Here is a 20,253-nt window from a genome sequence, read left to right as displayed (position 1 = left end):
CCGCGTTTCGGGGAGACACCAGATGAGGGGCGCGGGCACCACCCCGGTGGCTCAGCGGGGCCTGTAGGGGCGGGAGGCAGAGGTAACAGACGCAGCCATCTTGCAATCAAGAGCCGAAGTGGGGTAGCCTAGCCAATCAGCGTGCGGGTAGCTCTCTACAGTCAAAGGCGGGACAATGTTGGATGCTGATTTGGCAAAACGAGACTCTCTAAGCCTATCAAAGAGCACCACGTGGGCGGGACTCCAGAAGGCTGTCCGACTTGGAGCCCTGGTTATGTGTCCCCGAGGCAGGCGCAGCTCTGCTGCCGCCGCTTGGGGGCGGGGGAGGCGGAGCTCTGTGCTGCAACGTGCAATCCCGGCCGCCTGCATTCCGGGCCGGGTGGGGGCCGGGGGCTGGGCGCCGGGCTGAGGTCTGCCGGAGTCGGCGGGCTGCCTTCGAGTCAAGTCAGCGTCACCGTCGAACCTAAGTGAGGGGGCACGGGGAAGGGCCCAGGAGGGCTTGGGGGCGCTGGAGGGGGCTTCGCGGACGCGAGCTGGGGCCCCGCTCGCCATGGGGGAGGTGGAGATCTCGGCCCGGGCCTACGTGAAGATGTGCCTGCACGCCGCCCGTTACCCGCACGCCGCTGTCAACGGGCTATTGCTGGCGCCAGCGCCGCGGTCGAGAGAATGCCTGTGCCTCACCGACTGTGTGCCCCTGTTCCACAGCCACCTGGCCCTGTCTGTCATGCTGGAGGTCGCCCTCAACCAGGTGCCGCCGCTGGACGCCCACCGACCACCGCGAAACCCCCCAACACCCCTAGCCCAAGGCCAACCCTGGCCTCTTGGCAGTAGTGCGCACCCATAGGGCGGGCGGCACGATTTAGTTACTGATGGCGCTTTCCCATGGCAGGTGGATGTGTGGGGCGCGCAGGCCGGGCTGGTAGTGGCAGGGTACTACCATGCCAATGCAGCTTTGGACGACCAGAGGTGAGTGGGGAAGCCAGAGGCAGAGGGCTAAGGATTATGGGGTGGGGGATGTCAAGAGAGCCCCTCTTGGTCATTCCTTCCATCTTTCCTTCATCCAAGGCTTAGCCACTGTAGAGCTAAGGTACCTAGTAGGCTGGGTAGGCGGTGAGAAAATATAAAGAAATGTTATTTTCCTGGAGGAGCTGTGGTGGGGTGGGAAGGACAATAACAGGCTGACACCTGCTGTAACTGAGATGCCCCCCAAGTGCTGAAAACACAAAGGAAGCCCAACCAGCAGCTTCTAAAAAAAGGAAGTTTCTTTTTATATATACAGTTCACCGTTTAACAACACCGGTTTCAACTACCTGGGGCCACAAATAGGCGAACTTTTTTCACTGAATAGGTACTCCGGTACTACAGAATCCGAGGTTGGTTGAATCCCGATGCAGAATCCAGAATAGGGAGGGCGCACTGTAAAGTTACCTGCAGATTTTCAACTGCGGGAGGCTCTGTGGCCCCTAGACCCCTCATTGGTCAAGGGTCAACTGTATACAGAAAAAGTTATCTACTTATACAGTAGTCACGTATTTGGAGCAAATTATACTGTTTTGTAATTTGCTTTTCTCTCCTTAATAAATATCTGACATCTTTCCATCCCTACACTAATATCTACCTTACCCTATCAGCTATACAGTATGAACATGGATGTACCATAATTTATTTAGTGCCTTACATTAAACATTGAGGTTGTTTCCAATTTTTTTTTTATTACAGACACTGTCCTATTATTACAGTAAATTCTTCGTTAGTGGGGTTTCTGGGTTAACATACAATATAAATCTGGACGGTTATGCCAAAGTACTCTCCAAAAAAACCATCTTAGATTTCCACTCTCACCAGCAGTGTCTGAGCACCTGTTTCCCACAGCGCTCAAGCATAAGTCTTGCACGAAGCAGTCAGGCAGGCCTGATGCCCCCAGGCCAACTACAGGGAAAGGCCGTCACTGCCTCCACGTCTATGGGCCCTGGGAGGCCCAGCTCAGATGGACGGGGTCTGCCCACAGGAGGCTCTTCACAACTCTGATCTTCCTTCTACACAGCCCTGGGCCCTTGGCCTTGAAAATCGCTGGGCAGATTGCAGAATTCTTCCCTGATGCAGTACTTATTATGGTGAGGCTTGGGTTTCAGAGTGGGGAGTTGGAAAGAAAGTAGGAAGGGGGAATCCTCGAAACCCTCACCTGCCCTTCCTTGTCCACACAGTTGGATAATCAGAAATTGGTGCCACAGCCTCACGTGCCCCCAGTTATTGTCCTGGAGAGCCGTGGTCTCTGCTGGGTCCCCAAGGACAAGAACTTGTGAGTGCCCCACTCCCTCCACCTCTTGGAAGCCCACAGCTCCTGAGCCTCCTCTGTTTTTGGTTCTGCCCTAAGCGTCCTTCTCTAGAAACTAACTTCTGCCAAGTGTCTGGCCCCTCTGCCTGCTGAGTTTGACCTCCATGGGGGTTGTTATTTCAGAGTGATGTGGAGGGACTGGGAACAGTCACGGCAGATGGTGGGAGCACTACTAGCAGGCCGGGCCCACCAGCACCTTGTGGACTTTGACTGCCACCTTGACGACATCCGGGAGGATTGGACCAACCAGCAGCTCAATGCCCAAATCACCCAGTGGGTTGGTCCCACAAATGGAAATACCTGAGCCAGGGCCAGAGGGGAGGCTCCGGATCCAATAAAGAGACTTGGGCTGTTGGGCGATGGTATGACTAGATTTATTGTGCCTGGGAGGCAAGGTGAGGGAGAAACCTCAACAGACAGAAGGTGGGGAAAGTCTGGAGTCTCCTGTGAAAGTCAGGAAGGTCTCTGCTGGACCAATCACAGAATGAGAGGAGGCTCTCAATAGATCATTCCCTTTGTTTCTCCCCTGGGCTTCTTGAGCTTCTCGAAGTTCTTCAGGATGATGTCATATAACACAGCCTATGGGGCCAGGGAGGAGTGGGGGTCAGCCGCAGGTGTCCAGTGGCTCTGTGCCCCATTTCTTGCCTTGTGGAGAGGTTGAGCTTTGATACCCTTCACCCCCAGCCCGCAGGGTCAGGGAGTGGGTGGCCTGGGAAAGCTGCCTCTGCCCACCCCTGCCCTCGCCTCCTCACATAAGCGTTGCGGATCTCCATGACCATCAGCCGGATATCCCAGTACTCTGCCTCATCCAGTTCGTGCACCAGCTGCCGATAATCACCCTGTGGGAGACTCGGGTCAGGCCTGACTTCAAAGGTGTCCCTCCTCCCACGCACCCTGACCTGGGCCTCACCTACCACGTGGGGCTGCTTAGCCGCTTTGGTCACAGCATCACCTCGCTCAGAGAAATACCTGTGGGAAGTAGAAGGGTGTGGAGTAGGGGGAGGAGGGAGCACAAGCCTCAGTCCCAGCCAAAGGCAGAGCAGTGGGCAATCACTAACTTGGAGATTTGAGTGTGGAAGCCTTCCAGCTTGGTGTGAAGGGTGGTCATCAGCTCAAACACCTTCTCCTGGGGAAAGAAAGCGAGGAGGAAAGTGTAAAAGCAGCATGGACGGGAGAAATAAGGAGGGCAGAGGAGTGGGGCAGTGTCCTCACCTGGACAGCCACTCCAAAATTGTTCCCATCCTCAATCCGAGGTATCTGCAGTTGCAACCAGGTGGTGACCTGGGAGGAGGGAACGGCATTGAAACCCCATCAGCCCCCAACCCAATTCCCAGGTTCCTGTCCTCCTTTGTTTCCCTGCTCACGGTGGGTGGAAGTATGCCACGTCTGTCCTGAACCCCAAAACCTGGAATTCTGGCTTCACTTGCTGTGCCCTCTCCTGCTAAGACCTGGCAGGTGCCATGCCCAGCTGGCAGGGACGAAGGAGGACAAAGGGTGGGGGTGGAAGTGGGAGGGCTCACCAGGTTGAGCTTCTCAATGACATCCTTGATCTCAGGCTTCAGGCGCTGCAGAAGGACCACGATCTTCTCATTGCAGTTCACTGGGCCACAAGGAGGACCTAGGAGGTGGGCACTGGGTCAGTCACATGACTGGGACTGTGCCGGGCAGGGAAGAGGCATCCTTAGGGAGGAGCTCCTGGGAGGTGAGACACAAGTCCCTTTCACCATAGTGATACCTTTGTCTTCATCTTCTCCTTTCTTCTTTTCATCCTTGTCTTCCTTCTGTAGGGAGAAGGGGTCTCTTAGGCAGGCCTAAGGCTGATTTTCCCTGTATTGGGTCCCTCCTCCCAGCTCCTGCCAACTTGCCTCCTGTTGTTTCTTCCGCTCCTCCTTCTCTTTCTCCTTGACTGGATCAGGCACTGGGATGTCCAGCGGGGCCTTCAGATTGCTCAGGTTGGCTTCATTGAGAGCTGGCTCCTGGTGCAGGGGGGTAGAAGGGCTGGAGGCAGGGGCGGGCTCTCACCTCCTCACTCTCATGGCCCAGCAGGCTCTCCCTTTGGCCCCTACTCTCTTACTCCCTGCCCAGCCCCAGTACCTTTAAAAATGCATCCAACTCAGAAATCTTCTTGGGGAAATAGCTCCCGAGCAGGTTCTCTGTCTGTGTGTATGGTAAGGGTAGGGGAGGATGGCGGTCAGAATCAAATGCCCCTCCTAGGCAGTGAAGCAGGGCTGCCACTGCCCAGCAAGGAAGGGCTGAGCAGTGGGATTGGGTAGGGAGGGGTGGGGTGATGACGGGTCAGGTCTTACCTTAGTACATAGGTCTTCACGGAACACATCCACCTGTGGGACACAGGCAGCCCTTCAGACAACTGGCTTTATGGCCAGTCTATTCAAGGACTCAAGGACCCTTAGGGTTGTGTAGGGTCTGACTTGGGGAAGGGTGGAGTGGACCCAGGTGAGGCGGGATTTGGGAAATGAGAACATTCCTGGAGCTGAAGGGCGAAGGGTTCAAGCGGAAACATCCCTAGCGTCTCCTGGGCTGTGGGAGGAGGGATGTAAGAGAGCCGCTGCGACTGGGGAAGGGGCGGAGTGCCCTGTGGAGTGGGCTCCGGGGCCTCCTGTGGTGGCAGGGCAGGGTCCGCTCCCAGTCTGTGTGTGGGCCTGGGCCCGGGGCCAGCGTACTTCCTCTCCACGCCAGCTCTCCGCTTCACCTCACCCCGCTGAACCTCGGCCGCCTCGCCTCTCTCTCTCCCGGCAGGCAGACCCGGCCGGGCTCCCCGGGCTCAGGTGCTCCGGGCACGGAGGCTCACGAGGGTTCGGATGACTGACCCCGACTCGAGTCGGGGGGCTGGGTGGGAGCGGGTCACGGACGCCCTCAGCCTCTCGGGGCCACGCCTCCCTGACGGGCCCTTCCTCGAACCCGCAGCGCTCACCTTGGCTTGGGCTTCGGGCAGGACCCTGAGCGTGGCCATGGCCGGGGCGGCGGCCTAGGGCCGCACGCGGAGCGAGGAGTGGGCACGGGGAAGGGAAAGCGAAAGCAGCACTCGCTCCCCGCACTGCCCTCCTGGGTAGTGGGAGTGGAGGCACTGGAGGAGGCGGGGACAGACCAGAGAAAGGCTAGGAGCTGAGGGGCTCGGGGAGGCGGCCCAGCCGCGGCTCCCCCTAGAGCCCGAGAGGCACGTTTCCAGCGCCCCGCCTCCCCGCTTCCCCGCCTCCCCACCGCTGCCAGTCTTTCGACTCCCCGCCTACCAACTCCGCCCAACCCACCTCCTCCCTCCCCGCCCTGCCTTCTACGCCCCCGCCTCCCCGGCCCCAAGGCCAGTGCCCACCTCTGAACTCCCCGCCTCCCATCTCCCTGCCTCCTGACAGCCCTCTGGCTCTCTTCTTTCCCTGCTCGTCCTGGGACAGTGATTAGCCTTATCTGGCTCTCTTCTTTCTTTTCTCGGTGCTGGAGCAAGACCTGGCCTCCCTTCCTTTGCCCTGCCAGCGTGGACCCCTGGCTCCGCGGGCATCATCTGGCTCAGTGACATTCAGACTCTGGCATCGCCCCATCACAGGGTCATAAGAGAGGGTCAGCTCTCTTATGACCCTTGTGGGCTCCATTCCTCTGTAACCCACTCTCCGCACAGCAGCAGGATTCCACCTTGCTCTTGCTTAAAACTTTCTCAGCTTCCTGTTGACCTTAGGATGAAATCCAAAGGACTTTCCTGGCCCAAAAGGCCTGTCTGGCACCTGTTCCCCTTCAACTTCACTTTCCACCGCTTTCTCCCTCTTTCATTTCAGTTATAAATACCTGGACTTTCCAGCTGTTTCTCAAACCTGTTTGCAACAAGTTCATTCCTGCCTCAGGGCCTTTGTCCTTGCTAATCCCTTTGCCTGACATTCCCCTTCCCCTGCCTCAGGATGTCATTCCGTTCTCAGCTTAAATGTCACTTCTTCAGAGAGAACTCTATCTTCCTTATAAAGGAACTCCCTCCAAGTCTATTAGAAAGCAGCCTGTTTTAGTACCTTCATAGCACTATCTTTCTGATATTAGCCAGTTTATTTTTGGGGGATAGTGTGGTTCAGACCAGGGGCTGGCAAACCTTTTCCATAAAAGGCCAGATAGTAAATATTTTAGACTTTGTAGTGCCAGTAGGAACTACTCAACTCTGCCATTGTAGCACGTAAACAGTTAAATGGATTAGCGTGGCTAGTTCCCATAAAACTTTATTTATGGACACTGGCATTTGAATGTCATGTAATGTTCACCTGTCAAGAAATATTCTTATTTGATTTTTTTTCAACCATTAAAATTGTAAAACCATTTCTTAGCTCTCAGGCCATTCAAACACTGGCCACAGGAGGGCTGTTGTTTGCTGATCCCCGACTTAGAAGACAGACAACAGACCCATAATGCCTGGGTTAATCATTCTGGCTCCGATATTTACTAGCTGTGAAAAAGTTACTTAAACTCTGTGCCTCCATTTTCACAAGTGTCCAATTGGAACGCTACCAGCCCTAGCTCATAGTGTTGTGAGGGCTAAATACGTGCGAATTTATAGACACTTAGAATGGTGCCCAACACACAGTAAGCACAAGTGTTTGCTATTATTATTTATGAGTTTATCATCAGGCAGTAACCCATGGGCCCCCAAACAGCAGAAACCTTGTCTTTCTTATTCACATGGCAAGGAACTATGCTTGGCTTAATGAACATCTTTTAAGTAAATGAGCACATATAGACCCCCTATGGGAAGACAGGGTAGGAAGCGACTGTGAGTAGGGTGCCCGGATAGGCAGGCTCCTGAGGATGGCAGAGGGGGATTCAGTGCTGGAGGCAGGGAAAACAAATCAACCAGGCTGGAGATGGAGCATCTGCTCAGTGGGAATGCCACCCATACCTAAGGGCACTGCTACCCGACCTGGCAGTGCCAGTCCTTGACATCAGAGCCCCAAAGAGCTTGATGTCTGCAGGGACTAGGAGACTGAAAGAACAGGAGGGATAGCGATCAAGCACAGGGGCATTCAAGGTCAGCGACAGCAAGGTCTTGCTGAGGAAACCTGGTGACCATCACACTCTCTTCTTACCCTTCCCACCCTTTGCAGGTCCCGCCAGCCCAATGATGAGCGGAGCCAGAGCCAGGCCTAAAGTGCCTTTATTTCTTTCAGTTATGCTTGTGGCTGGAGTGGGGGTGAGGGAAGAGCCCATGGCCCGGGATCCCCGGAGACCAGGGCTGATGATACCAGCTGCCGTAGGTGAGGTACCAGGCAAAGGTCCCCACCGCGGCGCCCACCACCTTGTGAGTATATTGGTGGAAATAGATGACGGTGCAGAGCAGCAAGAAGTTCCAGAGGCCCAGCAGCAGCACGTTGAGCAGGAAGACAAGCCGCAGGGGTGCGCCGGCGGGCAGCCCGTGGGCCAGGTACTTGGCGAACACTGCTGCTTCCTCGGCCATGAGCAGGCAGCAGAAGGTGAGCAGGAAGGTGTGGGAGGAGACGGTGTAGCCCCGCCACTGGTGGCCGGCCGCCAGGCAGCTGCGGCGGTCCGGCAGCTCGCGGAGCAGCAGGCCCTGGGGCAGAGGCTCGAAGCAGGAGCCCGTCAGGTCCTCGATGAGCAGGAAGGCCCGGCCGGCACCCCGCCACACAGCTGCCCCAACCACCAAGCGGCTCAGGTGCCGGGCAGTCACTGCCACGCGCCGTGTAGCCAGGAACACCACCAGCAACACGAAGCCCCCCAGGAAGGTGCACGTCCAGCCCCATGCTGAATTCACAAACTTTCTGTGGCAGAGAAGAGGGAGGGCTGCTGAGACCCCCTCAGCCCCATCTCCCCACCCTGCTCTACGTTCCCATCACGTCCCTGCCTCCAGTCGCATCTGTCGTTCCCGGTTCTCTGTTTCCTGGGCCCTCTCCCCCTTCTCCCCCCATGCACTTGAACTGGGCCATCTCCTTAGCGGCCCATTCAGCCTTCTAGGGCCCATGTTTCCTCTTCGGCGCTGCTCCTGTACCCCCATGACTCTGTTCCCCTCCCCCTCTGACCTTCTCCTCAACCTCCTAGCCTATTTTTAGTGTCCTGGACTGGCAAGAGCACAGAAACCTGGAGGAGGGAGCTGGGATCCCAGAGCCCAGGGAGCCAGCGCCCACGGCCTCGAGTGGACTCACATGTTGAAGAAGTTGCCATGGCTGGCAAAGATGGTCCGAGGGTTGACATGGAACTGCAGAAGGGGCCCGAAGATGACCACTGCTGCCAACCAGGCGTGGTAGAGGCGCCGTAAGCAGGGGCTGCCCAGGAGGCGGGCAGCCTGTTCGCTTCCAAAGTATAGCAAAGCAGAGGCCACCCAGAGCAGCACCCTGACCAAGCAGCCCAGCAGTGCCCAGATCTGGGCCCTGGCCCCCCCCCCTGCCCCCACCGCCGGCCCCCGCTCCATGTTCCCTCCCCTCCCCACTAACAGCTTGCTCTGCTGGGCAGCTGAGGAGGGGCTGATGGGGCTCCCCCTGGACAAGGACAGACAGTGACAGGTGTGGCAGACACAGGGCAGAGCCCTGTTGGCAGCTGGCAGGCGGGGGAGAGGGGCGGGGGGCAGTAAGAGGCTGGGGCGGAGGGCTGCCACGTCAGCAGTGTTCTCGCCTTGGGTGTGTGTCCTGACAGCAGCCTGTGTCCTTCCCTGTTAGTCCTGTGCCTCCTTGACCCTCTAGGCTGGAACCATGTCCTAGTTCATGTTTCAGGGCCACGACCGAAACATGGGATGTTTTTGGCCACAGCCTGTTTGGGTCTGCCTGTCTCTGTTTGGTCAGCCAAAGTCACCCCCACCCCGCCCAGGTCGGACTCTCAGAGCCCCGAAGATCAGGTTCACTCCCAGGTGATAGTGGGTGGTGGAGACCCTAGAAGGAAGATCCCCAGCCTGGAGTCCATCAAATCCTAAGGTTGTGTCCCCCAACCAATTACCCTGGGACTTGGCCTCCCAGCCTTACCACTGAGGCTGGACCCGTAGGGCGGTGAGCAACCTACCCAAGGGAAGTCCCTGATATTCAGTAACTGTTTTGAGATCCCTTTTTGTCTTCCTTCCTCATTCCTCAAAACTGGTGGTGGGATCTCAGAGCACAGTGGAGGCCCGTGAAGTAGTGAAAGGAATGAGCAAGAAAGGGCACCTGGGCTCTGGCCCAACTCTGTGACTCTGAGAGAATCAACTAACCATCCTTGGTCCTCAGCGCCATCATCAGCAAGCTGGCCGAGATGGATTAACCCATCAGGGTCCTTGCAGGTCCTACAGCCCACACCTCGGCATAGTCTGCGCTCAGGGATCCTGTACCTGAAGACCTACAGGAGCACTCACACGTTTTTAAGCTGACACAAAATTTTACATTGTAATTTTAAATAGTTGCAAAGGACATAATTTCCAGTGTATCGTATATGTTGACATTTCAAAAATAAAGCTATCTTTATCACTCTTTTAAATATATCCAATGGAATCTAAACACTACAGTGATTATATACCTCACGGTTTTTCATTTAAAAACATGTGACAAGATCTTAAGAGTCAGGAATAACACTTCCATTCTTTCCCCACAGAAATTATCCTAATGTTTTTATGCCTGAAAGTCTTTCATTGATCACACTTCTCTGCCAAAAGCAGATAATTTGAAACAATTTTTACACATTTCCTGTGATCACAAGGTTAAACTTTTTTTCTGTATTGAATTTCCTATTTTTTACTAGTACAAATTTCAAAATTGTTAGTAGTACAAAATGTATTATTTGTACAACAAACATTCCACACAGTTTGATAATTAATAATAAACTAAAATTGTATTGGAAATGCATTTCTTTTCAAATGGAACTTATAAGGGTTCCTTTTTTAAAAATTTTATTTATTTATTTTTGGCTGCATTGGGTCTTTGTTGCTGCGCGCGGGCTCTTCTCTAGTAGTGGTGAGCGGGGGCTACTCTTCGTTACGGTGCATGGGCTTCTCATTGCGGTGGCTTTTCTTGTTGCGGAGCACGGGCTCCAGGTGCACGGGCTTCAGTAGTTGTGGCATGCGGGCTCAGCAGTTGTGGCTCGCAGGCTCTAGAGTGCAGGCTCAGTACTTGCAGCACATGGGCTTAGTTGCTCCACGGCATGTGGGATCTTCCTGGACCAGGGCTCAAAGCCGTGTCCCCTGCGTTGGCAGGTGGATTCTTAACCACTGTGCCACCAGGGAAGCCCAGAAATGCATTTCTTAATGAGAATAGATGGCCCTTGGGGCCTTGACTAAATGAGGCTTTGAGGACACTAATAATTTTAATTGGCCTCTACCTTTGGCATCCTGGAGGTAAAACAGTTCTGGGTGAGATAGGTTGGCATCTCTGGGTGAAGAGGCAGAGGGGGAACAAAAAGGGCTGGTGGGAAAGGAGATCTGCATGACAGTTTCATGCAAGTGGATCAATGGAGGAAAGAGAGCATATGGAGGCCAAGCATCTGGACAATTTCTTTTATTTTAAAAAATTTATTTATTTATGTATTTATTTAGGCCACACCGTGAGGCATGTGGGATCTTAGTTCCCCTACCAGGGATTGAACCTGTGCCTCCTGCAGTGGAAGCTCAGAGTCCTAACCACTGGACCGCCAGGGAAGTCCCTTTATTCTTTTACAACTACCTGCTTTGCTGCTGAATAGGTACATCTTTTAACCCCTTGCTGTGTCTTTAAGACCCCCTGGAGGTGTGCATCCAGGTTCCTTAGAGATAATGGGGAAGATCAATCAGAGCTGCTCCCCTACTGACCATACCATGGCTCTGCCCTGGGGCATGGTGCCTGACCTCTGCACACCTCCATTTCCTCACCTGTAAAAAAGGGTGGCTGTGAGGTGGATAAGGTTCTAAGTGTGAAGTGCCCAGATGGGACCTGGCATCAGTGCCCACCACGTGCTCTCTGGCTCTGGGCTACTTCCTTCCATAGACTGGACCAGCTCCAGGGCAGAGCTGATGTGGGTGTTCCAGGTTCTCATCTAAAATGTGTTTATTTCCTGTTATCTCTATTTCTGCTTGCTGGGAAGTTTCTGAGGTTGGTGAGGGACTCCCTGTTGCAAAGCTCAGTTAACTAATGATTTTGGTATTTCCGTTCATCTTGGGGCATCAAAGCAGTGTTTTCTCCCACAGAGGAGCATATCTGAAGGCTCTGTTGAAACTGTTTTCTTGAAGTGAGAGGATAAAAGATCTCAGACAGGAAAAAGAGAGAGACAGACGGACACTAAGCTAGGTTCCCACAGAGAGTTTATTGAGGGAGCCAAAGCCAGTGAGAGGACGAAGGAGTCCTACTTCAACATCCCTCCTCGAAGCTGCTGGCCTCCTGCACGAGGGAACACTCGGGGAGGGGAGGGCCCGCCCTGTGTGGGGTCACACGGAGCCTCTCACACCACAGCCTGCCTACCCCAAAGACCCAGACACGTGAGAGAGAAGACGTAATTCCCAGCCAGGGAGGGTGCTGAGGACACACCTTCCCCATTCCCCCCTCTCCTGAGGGGCTAGAGCTCTAGCCATTAGGACCTCTGGAAGAAAGGCAAGGACGCCTGGCCCTGATTGACCAGTTTAGTCCTCAACGCGCGAAGGCCTGGGCAATGGGCCTGGTTCAGTTCAGACCTGGCCCCAGGCATCTACTCTAGGAGCTAAGACTTAACATCCAAACAAGATTAAAAACACTCAGGACGTTACTCCTACTGACCAGATAATGGCAGTCCTGCCAGACCCTGACCAGAGACGGAGACCCAAGTTGATGGGTGTGAGCATGTGAGAAGACCACTCTGCCCCAAGGGGAGGATCTCCCTCCTGGGGCTTAGCTAGAGGGCCGAAGCCTGGGCTTCTGTTTCTCCCCACCCAATGCCACTGATTCCCCAAAGATCCCCCAGAAGGGAGAAAGGGAGGAGGCGGAGAGACGTCAAAAGGCTCACCCATGAATGGGGCTGGAAGTCAGATCTACTGGGGTGAGGAAAAGGCTGTAGAGGGGTGGGACATTGGGGCAGGGGTGCTCGGGTGTTCCTCAGACTCTGGCATGTCATCCTGGAAGTACTCAGCCTGGCGGTACTGCCACAGACGCAGGTTCCCGTCCCACTGCGGGGCAGAAGGTGGCAAGTAGTCAGGAGGCACTGCTCCCTCCTGGGTCCAAGTCCCAGACACACACTGGCCCCCCTAACCACAGCATCCTCACCGAACTGCTGACAATCTTCTCCTCGAAGGGGTGCCAGCTGACGTCACGCACACAGGCCTTGTGGTTGGTCAGCTTCTTCACGATGTGGCCGCTGAGGAGGTCGTACACTGTCCAGGAAAGGCCAGAGTGGAGAGGGGCCGCCAGAAGACCTTCGAGCCACCCCTCATCTCTCTCTGAGCAGCACCACTTACCTGCCTCTCAGGCAACTTCCCATTTTCCCAGGGGAGCAAAGCCCATGCCCGAGGATGGTGTTAGTTTCTTTTCCCTACCTCAGGTTGAGGGTATGGTCTAGCAGAGCTTGGGTATCTCTGGCCCTTAGCTAAATGTCACAGGGTCTACAGTTAAGAAAATGAAATGTGGCTTTAAAGTAGCCATTTTCTTAAAAGCCCACAAGATATGGAAGACACCACAAAAGTGAACAATGGGCTGTCTCCACAGACTTGTGAACGTGCTGTTCCTTTTCTGGACGTGGGTGCACCTTTCTCTCTCCCTGGATAGGCCTACATGTCAGGGGCTCCCTAGGTTTGGCACTGTCTTAGGAACCTGTGACTGTGTATTTCTTTTCGTGCATTCCTCCTACTTCAGTGGCTGTACATCTTTTACTACTTGCTGCTATCTTCTTGTGTCATTCTGTTTTTCTCTGTTCCCTCCTACCTTTCATCTGCAATCTCTTTCCTTGACTGGCTGAGAAACAGAACTGAGTATATTTCTGGCAATCTAGTATATTTACTGACTAGAATTCTGTGTTCCTTTTCTTAATTTAAAATGCTGGTGCATAGAATGTTTTCTCTTTCTCCGTTTAAGCCTCCCTGCTCCAGGCTAAATGAAATTTCACTTGTAATGGTCACTGGGCTTCTTAAGGTAGTCACTGGTGGTTACAGGTAGAATGCCAGGGGAACACGGCTGCCCTTCCCGAGGCCCCCTGTTCAGACACAGTCCTTACCGACCACTTTGCCAGTGGAGCAGCCACTGTAGATGAATTGCTGGCCGGTGCTATGGGTGGGGGAGAATCGGCAGCGGATGAGGGTATGCAGCACCCCATGGCCCCGGTAGGTCATCAAGGAGCTGTCCCCTGGGAGCTTCAGCTTCCGCCAGGCTGGGGAGGGATGCAGGGTGAGCCCTGGGTTAGGGAGTCTGGATTCCCCTGTATCACTGGTCCTCAGCAAAGACTGATGCTCAAAGACAATCGCCTTTGCAATTCCCAACTGGTGGCTCTTTCCCCATCTAACAGTCAGCTGATACACACCAATATGGCTCTGCTGATGGTCAAGACGCTGAAATACTTTTGCATTCGAAGGTTTGGAGGGATCCCCAGCCCCTACACTGAGAACCCCTGGCTCTCCCATGGTTCAGCAAACGAAGAGTTAATGCCTGGCAAGGGGGAGGGCTCCAGGCTTTGGCCCATCCACAGCGCCCATGCCAGGCCTTGCCAGGGGTTAAATGTTTTAACTATCACCCCCGACCCTTCACTCTTCAGATCTCGGGTTCTACATCCGCTCTCACCTTTTTTGGGCACCTGCTGCCAGCGGTAGTCCCAGTTTTGCTGTGTGGCAGCCTGGCGAGAGGCTTCCATGCCTTCCCGGCTAGAAAAGCGTCGGATATCCCAGAGCTTGATGGTCTGGTCTTTGGAGTTGGAGATGAGATACCGGGCATCTCCCTGTGAATCCCAAGATGGATAATGAAGCATCGGAGCTTGCAGATGTCAGTGTCTGTCAGTCCAGCTCCCCCTCCCCAGCTCAGGAGTATGAACCCTGGTCCTTTAACTTTGGTTGCCTCTTTCTTCATCCAAGTGGGCCTCACCATTGGTTTCCTACCACAGACCCCACACCCTGGCTAGGTTTCCCCTTCTTTGCCTAGGGCGCTGGCTGGGCTCCTGTTCTACACTGGGTCAGATCATCTTCTACTCTTCTTGTACAGAAAGCCCTGCTCCTTGAGGAATGGTGGGTACCGATGGACCTCACGTCTCGTGGCTTAAGCCTCTTCCCTAAACTCCAGCTCTTGCAAACCTTGGCTAATGAGGAGCTTGGCGAGTTCCCACACCCGTCCACTCTGACACCCTCCTGGACAACCACAACCTCAGTCGCCTGGCTGTGCAGTCCTGACTCTACGCCCACCTTGCTGTCAATGAAGGTGATGCCATCTTGATGTCCAGCCAGCGCACCCACGGGCTTGGGGTCATCCTCCCGCATGGTGCGTCGATCCCACACTTTGCAGATGGCATCGTCACCCCCGGAGAACAGGATTTGGGAGCTGATGTCAGCAAAGGCCACCGCATTCACATCATCCTCATGGGACTCAATCTAGGGGAGAAGGGGGCCAGGTCTTTCTAGGTCTTCCAATCGGCCAAGGACCAGGAGGCAGAGGCTTCAAGTCTCGGGAGCAATACCTGAAGGGTACGTCGGTTCTGTTCTCGATCAAAGACATACAGGCAGCCATCATTGGCCCTGAAAGGGAAGGGAAAAAGAGGGTTCTGGAGCCAGGACCGAGAGGACCCATGCTACGTGTGCTCTGGAGAGACTGTTGTCTCGAAGTCCTGCTGAGGGGAGAGCCCTTCTCTCTTCTTATACAGGAGGTGGGAGAAGAGTTAGCTGTGTTTGCAAGGAGGTTTGAGACCTCCCATCTCATGCTGCAGAAATGGTGAGTGAGAAGTGAAGCAACTCATAAACCTTGGCCCCGGAGAAGGCCTGGTTGTTCTCCACAGCTGCCTGGGTACAGGTGTCCAGTGCAGTCTCTGTAACGGCAGAGCTGGTCTCTGCGAGAACTCCTATCTCATTAAGTGACAGAGGCATCCCCACAAACACTCACCCTCCTAGCACTTCTCGCCCATCTGAGGAGACAGCGATGGAGAAGACAGCAAAGCGACGCTCATCTGGCCTGAAAAGAGCAAAGGAGGAGCTGCGTTAAGTGGACTTCCCTTTAGCCCTGGTTAATCTATACAGAATCTGATGAGGGCCGTGGGGCACACTGCTGAGAGAAAAAGAAGTCGTGCCAGCACGTGCCAGAACGTGGAGCACCTCAGTGAGAAGCCGGGAAGAATCCTGCAGCCATCTATTTTACTCTGGTCCTCTGGCTGACAGGCTGGGTGGTCCCCTCCCAGGAATCCACAAAGAGAAACTTGCAACCAGTGTACTTTTCCCTCCAAGCAGGAGTTCCAGTTCAAGAGGTTTGCTCCTGGAGAGCCTTCCTTGAGAAGTTTCTGCTGAGTCTAACCAGGAAAGGAAGCCAGTACCTTAGATCCAGGGCAGTATGTGTGTCTCCCTCCCCGTAGATGTTGCAGATATGAACTAAGAGAAGCAAGAGAAACAAGAATCTTTCAGGGCTGAGGTCAGGAGGGTGGAAGTGAAGCTAGGGAGGAGATGGAACAAAAGGGAAGGATGTTGGACCCTGGGAGTGATCTGCCCAGGAGAAGGCGGGGAGTCATGGCATGGAGGAGATGGGCATTTGGAGACCTCAGGTCCCAGGCCGAAGAGATGATGGTGGTCTGGGGCACACTCACTGTAATCAGACCAGCTGGAGTAAAGGAAATGGTTCCCGTCAGGGGTGAAGGCCACATCCAAGACGCTCCAGCCTACATCCCGGGCCTTGATGCTCTTGAATTTGTGAAAGCGGCCATACCGGCAGTCATACAGTCGGATTGTCTGGTCTGTGTGAGTGGGGATGAGGCAGAATTAAGGAACACCCTCCTGGAATCCTCCCTAGATCAGACCTTTCTCACTCATCACTCATCTGTGGAATCTTCCCTTGATCATGGGACATGTTCTAGCTAAGCATCCCTAAGCCAGGGTCTGAGCTCCCTGGGTCTGGGGCTTTCTAGCCTCAGTCAGGGAGAACGTCTGTTGTTCTAGGGCAGTTGGTAGGACTAGGGTCTGGTACCTTGGCAAGCAGACATGAAGATTTGACCATCTTTGCTGTAGATGCCACAGAAAGCCTTCTGAGAGTAGGTATCAGTGAAGCCCAGATCATTGGGCAAGAAGCTGGGAAGCAGAGGGAAAGTGAGGGTAAGGGGAGCTCAGGATGGGGAATGTCCCAGTTTGCAGAATCCTAACAGAGCTGGATGTGAGTACAAGGGCATTCTTCCCTTTGGCTTTGGGTATAAGCCCCTTTCTTTGAATCATTCTATCATCCTCTCAATTGCTATACTTTTCCACTTTGTTCACTCTCAAAGCCTCAACCCCACATAACCTAAACTTAATATCCCTGAGGATCCTTTAACACTGATCCCTTCACAGTTTAGGAAATCAGACCTATCTGGCCCTTGGAACCTCTCCACCAAGCCCCATACTCACTGAGACATCACTCGAGACCGTTCTCCAAGGGAGAAGCTTCCCTGGTGGCAGAGGCCCCGTTCTCTCTAAAGGAAGGGATTGGGGAATATTGCTAGCAGAAACAGAGGGCCACTTCAGCCGCACCAACCCCCGTCCTCCAAAAATATTGCTCTTGCTACAGAAACGAACCCCACACACAGTAGTATGTCCCACCAAACTCCAGCTCAGGCTGGCTAAGAGCTCTCCAGCTCCAGCACTTGAGGCATCCTTGGGAAGTTTACTTCCCTCTTCTCTGGGATTGTAGCTTCTGGCTGCATTGATAGGCCTGCTGCCAGACTGGCTGGAAGTAGAGAGGCCTACCTGGTGCAGCATTTGAGGAAAGCTGTGCTCCCGGGCTGCCCGCCTAAGCCCCAGCCGCCCTGTGGCCAATTCCACTTGTGTCTTGATCTCATTGCATTCCAGCTCCCGTGTGTCAGGGGTTGCATCCACTGTGAGTACCAAACAGAAGTTTCATCCTAGGTCTTTTCCAGCCTCAGAGGACAGTTAGCAGAGCTAACTCAATGTGACTGAATATACTGGGGCTGCAAAGACTCCCTCATTCCCTGAATTATCTCATCTTTTTCTTTCAATTTTTGCCGAAGTTAGTTTTAAAAAAAGGCTTTCTAATGGAAGTCCTCTGATATTATGTCTCAGTCTGCCTTTCGTCTTACCGGGTGGGTTGTATCGGTCTCCAAGACGACCATCCCAGGCACTGTCATGCTCTTCCTCCGAGTCCGAGAGGGCCTGGATGAGCTGTAAATTTGCTGCACCTCCTCCCTGCACCAACCTCACTTGGCCTCTGTGGAGAGACCCCCCATGATAAAGGGGAGGATCCCTTCCCCAAATCAACCAAATTCAGAGTCAATAGCTATGTAGTTCTTAGACCACCTTGTCCTCAAACCCTCATACTGTCCCCATTTTGAGGTTTGAGGCTGACTAGACCTTGGCTGTTATTTTGTCTCCTATAAGACACACTGGGAAACTAATTCTCACTCTTGCAGCAGGAGTAGAAAACCCCAACATTGCATGGATTTTGACAGATCTACTAAATTGACTTCCCAGAGAGCTAAAAATTCTGAGAGCATTTCCTTCTGAGCCTCTGCCCAAGGAGTCCAGCATAGAACGTGGTTTTCTGAAGGGATTCCCAAGCTCGTCTTCTCCCCAGGGAGCCATAGCTAAGAACCAAAGCCAGCTGCACCCCTTTCCAGTCAATTCCTGGTGGTCACTTCCCTCAAAGCATTCTTTCCTCAAGAACAGGATTAGAGTTAGGTTAATTTAAACTTGTTTTTCAAGTAAATCCACGTGGCCTCATATCATGTGTCAATAACTTCATTTAAGTTCAACACCCACTTCCCTAACTCTTTTCTTCACCCCTCACATCACTCCCTTCCCACCAGGTAACCCACCCACCCCCCCTTTTTATTTTACTTACTTGGAAAATAGGTTACATTTGTGTAGTCATAGGTAGAGAGACTACCTTGAACAGTCCCCTCAAACACAAGAGCCAGCCATCCTGTTGACCCTCCCTAGGCAAGAACCACTCTTACTGGGTATGAAGCTGAGTGCGGAGAGTGTCCAGCAGGGAAAGCTGTTCTGCTCAAACAGAACAGCTGTCCTGGGCTAATCTCATTCCCTATTCTCTGTAACTCCCCTGACTGGAGCTGGGATCAAGGGGCTGTGGTGGCACCTGGTGGGGAAACACCAGGGGGTAAGTTACCTGCGTAGGAGATAGGCCAGTACCTGGGCCAGATCCACATCTTCATCCTCCTCTTCCTCTTCCTCACTCCTACGCAGGCCAGCCCCTCTTCGGGGCAAGCCCTCGGACGGGTCTCCGGACCCACTTCCTGCGCTGCTGCTGTTCCGTGATCCCATCTTCTGGTCACAGCATCCTTAAGTCCTGTGCAGGGACTCCTCCTGTCACCTCCTTGGATTTGGTGAAAGCAAAGCCTGCTCTAGAAACACCAGAGTCTCCTGAGATACGATAGTAGCTGTCTCTAGGAGGGCGACCCTTCCTAGAGGGGTCGCCCTCTAGAGACTGAGACTGAGATCCCTTCTCCTTAGCCTGTAACAACGCCCAAGGCTTCGGGAACACAAACCTTTCCCGATCCTGTGAAGCAAAAAAAGCAGAGTGAAGCCTAGGGCACGACCCTAGCTCACCAGTAAGAATCCTTTGAAGAGGAATTTCTCAGTTTCTACCTCAAACTCACCTATCAAAGTCCCTGGGGTGGGGGTGGATTCCCAGGTAACCTCTCTGGCCGGCCAATCAAAACCCCTCGCGGAAGAAAGCGTCTCATTAGCTTACCCCATCTAACCAATCAGAAGCCTTAGGAGTCAGAGCCCCCCCCCCGACGCCCCCCGTATCGGCCAATCAGAGAACTCCCTTGCGAAAGCCGGCGGCAGCAACAACCAATGAGGTTAAAATTCGGCCTACACCCCCCTCCTTCCTTGCCTCACGCCCACGTGGTGTACCGGGGGTGTGTACACTAAGCGGGGGTAGGCAGGGAAAAAGCCGAGAAGCACCTCCCACAAAGCCGGCGGTTACCGCCCCGCGCGAGACCACCCACCAGCTAGGAGCGGTCGTAGGGCCCGGAGCGGCGCGAGGCCTTGTTTACAACGACTGCCGCCGCGGAGTCGGCCAACCGCTTCTCCGTCACGCGCCTCCTTCGACACTCATCTCCCGGCTCCGCGGCTGGCTGACTGCAGACGTCACGCGACGCCCCTGGTGGCCCCGCCCCCTTGGCCCGCTCACTGGACAGCTGAGCGCGGTGATTGACAGACGGGCGGGAGAAAGTGCTCAAGGGGTTTGAGGGGAGGAGAAAGCGCGCGACCCAGTAGGGGCAGTAGCTCCTTGTTGTGGGAGGAGTAAGTAGGGAATCGGCTGCTTCCTGAATCAGAGACAACGGAACTAGACTTAATGGACGAGGGGCGGGGCTTACAAAAGAAGTTGGTGTGCTTCCGAGAGGTGGCTTAGCAAGGGGTACAATTTGCTGTCGGTCCCTTAGGTTAATTGGGCTTCGCACTTTTCAGGCGATCTCTAAGGGCCTACTCTTTCCTCCCCTGGTCCCTGTCCGGCTTTAGCTTTTCTCTTTTCGCCGGCTGCAGCTACAGCCGTCCTTGCCCTAAGGGGTGCCCCGGGCTTTTGGGACGTGCTCAAGTCACAGGCCTTCGCACCCGCCCTTCCGGGCTTAGCTTCCGGAAGCCTTGTTCTTGTGGGGACCGCCCTTTCTAGACCGCCCGTTAGCCGTTTTGGCAGCTTTCTAGATGACCCCTGGCTTCCCTCCGCGCTCTTTGCAGACGCTCCCTTAGCACTCCCAAGTGTCTCCGCCCGCCTTTCGTCTGTTCCACTCAGACTCCTCCTGGGCCTTCAGGGATTTGCGAACTTTTCTTAGACCATCTGTCCTTGGGGAGCTTCTCCGCCGCGGGCCGCTTGTCCGGGGTGTGCACGCGCGGCGCCTCC

At 54.3% G+C, this 20,253-nt stretch overlaps 4 protein-coding genes across 5 annotated transcripts; 1 reads left to right on the top strand and 3 right to left on the bottom strand.

The window, feature by feature from the left end:
- The first annotated feature begins 488 nt into the window (after nt 1–488).
- EMC9 (ER membrane protein complex subunit 9) lies at nt 489–4,748 on the top strand. The gene is made up of 5 exons (XM_022553607.3): nt 489–748; nt 890–966; nt 2,045–2,114; nt 2,205–2,299; nt 2,459–4,748. The coding sequence occupies exons 1-5, from the start codon at nt 551–553 to the stop codon at nt 2,637–2,639; spliced, it is 621 nt and encodes a 206-aa protein (XP_022409315.1). The 5' UTR covers nt 489–550; the 3' UTR covers nt 2,640–4,748.
- Nucleotides 2,694–5,511, bottom strand: PSME1 (proteasome activator subunit 1). Its single transcript, XM_022553606.3, has 11 exons — nt 5,268–5,511; nt 4,642–4,674; nt 4,430–4,492; nt 4,201–4,311; nt 4,071–4,116; nt 3,856–3,953; nt 3,548–3,616; nt 3,394–3,461; nt 3,250–3,304; nt 3,088–3,174; nt 2,694–2,914 (listed from the first exon to the last, which is right to left on the bottom strand). The coding sequence occupies exons 1-11, from the start codon at nt 5,304–5,306 to the stop codon at nt 2,834–2,836; spliced, it is 750 nt and encodes a 249-aa protein (XP_022409314.1). The 5' UTR covers nt 5,307–5,511; the 3' UTR covers nt 2,694–2,833.
- Nucleotides 5,512–7,462: 1,951 nt separating this feature from the next.
- Nucleotides 7,463–12,129, bottom strand: FITM1 (fat storage inducing transmembrane protein 1). The gene is made up of 2 exons (XM_022553519.3): nt 8,476–12,129; nt 7,463–8,094 (listed from the first exon to the last, which is right to left on the bottom strand). The coding sequence occupies exons 1-2, from the start codon at nt 8,739–8,741 to the stop codon at nt 7,482–7,484; spliced, it is 879 nt and encodes a 292-aa protein (XP_022409227.2). The 5' UTR covers nt 8,742–12,129; the 3' UTR covers nt 7,463–7,481.
- Nucleotides 12,130–12,143: 14 nt separating this feature from the next.
- On the bottom strand, nt 12,144–19,107 carry DCAF11 (DDB1 and CUL4 associated factor 11). 2 transcript variants are annotated; one of them, XM_030763445.2, is made up of 14 exons: nt 18,514–19,107; nt 17,468–17,595; nt 17,118–17,245; nt 16,779–16,843; nt 16,366–16,466; nt 15,989–16,135; nt 15,722–15,776; nt 15,298–15,366; nt 14,879–14,936; nt 14,607–14,792; nt 13,996–14,149; nt 13,436–13,588; nt 12,493–12,599; nt 12,144–12,395 (listed from the first exon to the last, which is right to left on the bottom strand). In XM_030763445.2, exons 1-14 carry the CDS (start codon nt 18,666–18,668, stop codon nt 12,261–12,263), a joined length of 1,641 nt encoding a protein of 546 aa, XP_030619305.1. In that variant the 5' UTR covers nt 18,669–19,107; the 3' UTR covers nt 12,144–12,260. The 2 variants fall into 2 exon arrangements, with proteins under 2 accessions (XP_030619305.1, XP_022409245.1); XM_022553537.2 differs by having other exon boundaries at nt 18,537–18,675.
- Between the last annotated feature and the right edge of the window lie 1,146 nt (nt 19,108–20,253).

Source organism: Delphinapterus leucas, chromosome 2, assembly GCF_059928025.1.
Source record: "Delphinapterus leucas isolate spDelLeu-1000000601 "Yukka" chromosome 2, BTC_Dleu_Yukka2, whole genome shotgun sequence".
NCBI classification, from domain to species: Eukaryota; Metazoa; Chordata; class Mammalia; order Artiodactyla; family Monodontidae; genus Delphinapterus; species Delphinapterus leucas.
The sequence above is the reverse complement of the archived record's forward strand: the minus strand, read 5'-3'. Positions and strand labels throughout refer to the sequence as shown.

Bases quoted from the DNA above. Each gene is read 5' to 3' on its own strand.
- DCAF11 (XM_030763445.2), bottom strand. From the start codon at position 18,668: ATGGGATCACGGAACAGCAGCAGCGCAGGAAGTGGGTCCGGAGACCCG. The intron at 13,589-13,995 runs GTGAGAGCGGAT...ATCCCTCCCCAG, and splicing joins GCAGCAGGTGCCCAAAAAAG to CCTGGCGGAAGCTGAAGCTC. The intron at 12,600-13,435 runs GTAAGGACTGTG...TTTCCTGGACAG, and splicing joins CTCCACTGGCAAAGTGGTCG to TGTACGACCTCCTCAGCGGC.
- PSME1 (XM_022553606.3), bottom strand. From the start codon at position 5,306: ATGGCCACGCTCAGGGTCCTGCCCGAAGCCCAAGCCAAG. The intron at 4,675-5,267 runs GTGAGCGCTGCG...TGTGTCCCACAG, and splicing joins TGCCCGAAGCCCAAGCCAAG to GTGGATGTGTTCCGTGAAGA. The intron at 3,617-3,855 runs GTGAGCCCTCCC...CCCTCCTCCCAG, and splicing joins TCATTGAGAAGCTCAACCTG to GTCACCACCTGGTTGCAACT.
- FITM1 (XM_022553519.3), bottom strand. From the start codon at position 8,741: ATGGAGCGGGGGCCGGCGGTGGGGGCAGGGGGGGGGGCCAGGGCCCAG. The intron at 8,095-8,475 runs GTGAGTCCACTC...TCTCTGCCACAG, and splicing joins CATGGCAACTTCTTCAACAT to AAAGTTTGTGAATTCAGCAT.
- EMC9 (XM_022553607.3), top strand. From the start codon at position 551: ATGGGGGAGGTGGAGATCTCGGCCCGGGCCTACGTGAAGATGTGCCTG. The intron at 749-889 runs GTGCCGCCGCTG...TTCCCATGGCAG, and splicing joins TGGAGGTCGCCCTCAACCAG to GTGGATGTGTGGGGCGCGCA. The intron at 2,115-2,204 runs GTGAGGCTTGGG...TTGTCCACACAG, and splicing joins CTGATGCAGTACTTATTATG to TTGGATAATCAGAAATTGGT.